The sequence below is a fragment of the Geospiza fortis genome, unplaced genomic scaffold (assembly GCF_000277835.1).
Source record: "Geospiza fortis unplaced genomic scaffold, GeoFor_1.0 scaffold23, whole genome shotgun sequence".
NCBI lineage: Eukaryota > Metazoa > Chordata > Aves > Passeriformes > Thraupidae > Geospiza > Geospiza fortis.
In genome coordinates this window covers 14,897,829-14,901,649 of record NW_005054303.1, presented here as the reverse complement: position 1 = coordinate 14,901,649, position 3,821 = coordinate 14,897,829, and the positions used below count along the sequence as shown (strand labels likewise).

At 39.1% G+C, this 3,821-nt stretch overlaps 1 protein-coding gene across 2 annotated transcripts in view; it reads right to left on the bottom strand.

The window, feature by feature from the left end:
* The window catches only part of MAP4K5 (mitogen-activated protein kinase kinase kinase kinase 5), a 63,610-nt gene that overhangs the window by 27,435 nt on the left and 32,354 nt on the right, over positions 1-3,821 (bottom strand). For both annotated transcript variants that reach the window (XM_031066226.1, XM_031066227.1), the window contains exons 4-7: positions 2,719-2,783; positions 1,671-1,726; positions 1,175-1,222; positions 1,044-1,086 (exon numbers count right to left, since the gene is read on the bottom strand). In XM_031066226.1, coding sequence (XP_030922086.1) covers positions 1,044-1,086; positions 1,175-1,222; positions 1,671-1,726; positions 2,719-2,783 — 212 coding nt within the window. The remainder of the gene's footprint in view (positions 1-1,043; positions 1,087-1,174; positions 1,223-1,670; positions 1,727-2,718; positions 2,784-3,821) is intronic.

Here is a 3,821-nt window from a genome sequence, read left to right as displayed (position 1 = left end):
ATCCATGGGATGGTGGCATCCATGGGATGGTGACATCCATGGGATGGCGGCATCCATGGGATGGTGGGATCCATGGTATGGTGGGATCCACGGGATGGTGGGATCCCATGGCAGGGATGGTGACATCTATGGGATGGTGACATCTATGGGATGGTGACATCTATGGGATGGTGACATCTATGGGATGGTGGGATCTGTGGGATGGTGACATCTATGGGATGGTGACATCCATGGGATGGTGACACCCATGGGATGGTGGCATCCATGGGATGGTGGCATCTATGGGATGGTGACACCCATGGGATGGTGACACCCATGGGATGGTGGCACCCATGGGATGGTGGCATCCATGGGATGGTGACACCCATGGGATGGTGGGATCCATGGGATGGTGGCATCCCATAGCAGGGATGGTGGCACCCATGGGATGGTGACAACTATGGGATGGTGACACCCACGGGATGGTGGCATCCATGGCAGGGATGGTGACACCCATGGGATGGCGGCATCCATGGGATGGTGACACCCATGGCATGGTGACACCCATGGCACGGTGACATCCATGGCAGCTTCTCCCTGCACACCTGGGAGTTTTCCTCTCCTCCACCTTTGTGGAATTGCCCAACACCACACTCAGAGCCAGGATCAGATCCCACTTTTGCAGAGGCTGCCTCAAAAAGAGGATCCTGAAAGGCTCTGAGGGATAAAAAGTGACATCCAGGTAATGCCAGCCTGGCAAATTCCAAGAAAATCTGGGATTTTAAAGGCTCAGTGGCTGAATAATGAAATTATCTCTAATTTCTTGATGGAATACAAAACTTCTCATCTCCTCCACAGCCTAGCCATGGATACACACTTTGTCATCACCTTCTAGCACCATCTATTGCCCCAAATAATCATGGAATCATTTAGGTTGGAAAAAACCTTTAAATTGTGGAGTCCAGCCCTCCCCCAGCACTGCCCCACGTCCCCAAGTGCCACATCCACGTGGCTCCATAAATGAAATTCAATTAAATCCATATTACAGAACTCAGGCAACTCACCCAATTTAACATCTCCGTGGTCTGTTAGGAGAATGTTTGCACCCTAAAACAAAATCAATTCAGAATTTTTATCAGGAATATTTTCCCTGCACTTGGAACTGTAAGATAAATTTCTCAGGGTTCCAAGTTACCTTTATATCTCTGTGCATTTTGCCCTTCATGTGTAAATAAGCAAGACCCTGGAAATAAAAGACAAAATGAATTATTCTGCCATTTGTTAACATCCTTCAAAGCCAATTTTATTTAATAAATTTAATTTTCTCAATCTATTTGATTTGGAAATGGGGACATTTGAGATTTACAGATGAGGGACGCTTCATCTTGTATTTCTTTGCTATCAGCAGTCACAAAATGAATTTTATTTATCTGGTATTTTACCCCCACACATCATCAAATTTACCACCACAGGGTGGGCAGGCAGTTCAAAATTTAAGCAAATATTTGCAGTATATCAGACTAGAATTTCTTGGTCATTTTTATTTACAGTATGGAAAAAAACCAGGTTATCCCTGTTTAATTGGTGTCTGCTTGATTCCCAACAGAAATGCTGGAACTGAACCAATTTTCTGTATCTGCTTGATTTACAAGGAATAAACACTTGATTGTGCACCTGCACAAGTACAGTACCTGTAGAGTTTCTCTGCACACATAAGCAATTTGCAGCTCTGACAGAGGTCCTGTTACTGGAAATAGAGATTCAAAAATTAACTTTACAACACAGAGCACATAAAATAACATAAAACAACACTGTGAAGCAGCCAAAAGTGGTTTGGCCATGCCAAAGTTAAAGGCTGGTTTTACATGATCTGTATTGTGCACTGAGCTGAAAAGAGGGGTTTGTTTGCTTGTTTTACAGAAAGGCTTTCTCTAAAAAAAACCCCAACAGCATCACCACAGAGGACAATACCCACAGTGAGAAGAAAACCTGCTTTCACTGCATCTAATTATTATTTTATGAGTGATTTTGTAATACTCTGCTGTTGTCAGGAAAATAAAAGAAATAAAAGCTAATATTTTAATATTAGAAATGGGAATGTTTCATATCAGGGACTGTCTAAGGGGGTTGGAATTATTTTGAATTGTTTTAATTCTTTTAAGATTGTTTTTAATTGGGGTCTTTTTTTTTCTGTACTAAATAGTTGAAAAATAAAGCAGAAAGAACTCAGGCATCCAAAAACTCAGTGTTATCATTTAAAGGCACAGCAAGTCCCCAACTGTTTTTCCAACAACTCCAATAAATTATTCTACAGCATCAACAACTCCAGATGAAACTTCAGGAAGGAAAATAATACAGAAGTGAGATGGTATTTCACAGAGGGAGGAATAAAAGTAATTTTTCCCCTTTAAAGATCAAATTTGGAGATTTCCCAATGAAAACTCCTTCCTCACCCCACGCACAGTGTCCACATCCAACTGTTCTGCCATAAAATGTCAAATATTAAATGTCAAATATTATGTCAATATTAAAATGTCAATATCAAAAATATGAAAAATGCTGCTCACCATATCTGGAAAGTGCTCTCAAAATCTATTGACTGTAGCTAAAAAACACTTTATGTCCCCCCAAAAACCCCCACATCCAGTGCCAACTGTTCCCTGTAAGGTTTATTATTTATTTTTCTTTTTGCAGAAAGCTTTCCAAAGTCAAAAAAAGTGAAAATAATTGGCCAAGTACCGTGGTAGATGTCCTGGAGGGATCCCCCACCACAGTATTCCATGCATATCCACAGCTTCTCACGGCTACGAAACAAAATTCAAACACAGGCATCAGAAGCTGACTGATCTGGATGCAGAACTTCATAATTTAAATTACTTTCTATTATTCTTGGTCACTCTCTGTTAAAAATACACATTCTGGTACATGACCAGCAGTTACACTGTTATAAATCCAAATTCTTGTGTTGTTAATATAAATTCTCATGTTATCAATATAAAAATATTGATGCTAAAATATAAAAATATAATTTTCACCAATCAAAACAAAAGTTTTATGCCAAAGTCCCTGAGAAATATTTAAACATTATTAAACATAAAAGGTGGTGCTTTAACTCTACAATAAAACACCTGAGATTTATCTGCTATCAGCAAAATTACACTAAATATCATACTAAACTCAGTGTTTCAATCTTAAATTGAAATTACCTCATTATATCTAAAAAACTCTTCTAAATTCAGAATTAGAAATTAGAAATTTAGTTCCAATTGAGTCCATTTGGGCTGCAGGGATTATTTAAATGCAGCCCTCCAAGAAAAAGTTGAAGTCTCACAGAAAAAAAGACCAAGCAGGCAAAGTGCAGATTTATATTCCCACAGAGCCAAATGATAAATGGCAGAGTTGCACAGAAATGGAGAATATTCCCTGATTTCCTGTATAATATTTAATATATAACATTTAAAATGGAAGGTGCAGGGAGCTGACACCACCTTGGTTCTGCCTCTGTTACACCAGAACTGTGAGAAATGTTATTTCCAGCAGCTCAGATTTAATCCCCAGCCATGGTTTCATAGCCCAGACAACTATAATTAAATAAAATATCCAAAGGCAATTCTGCTCTAGAGAAATAATGAGCTGCTTTTATATTAGAACTGATAAATGTGTGAGTAGGACTGGGTATGTTGCAAGAGCCTCCAAGGGAAATGTTTCTTTCTGTTCCTAGTGATAAAAATATTCCAGCCTTTTGGCCAGCAGAGAAAACAAAATATTAGTCACTTTTGGTTTTTAGAACCAATTGGGTTGGCTTAAAAAAAAAAAAAAACAACAAAAAACCAAGGGAAATT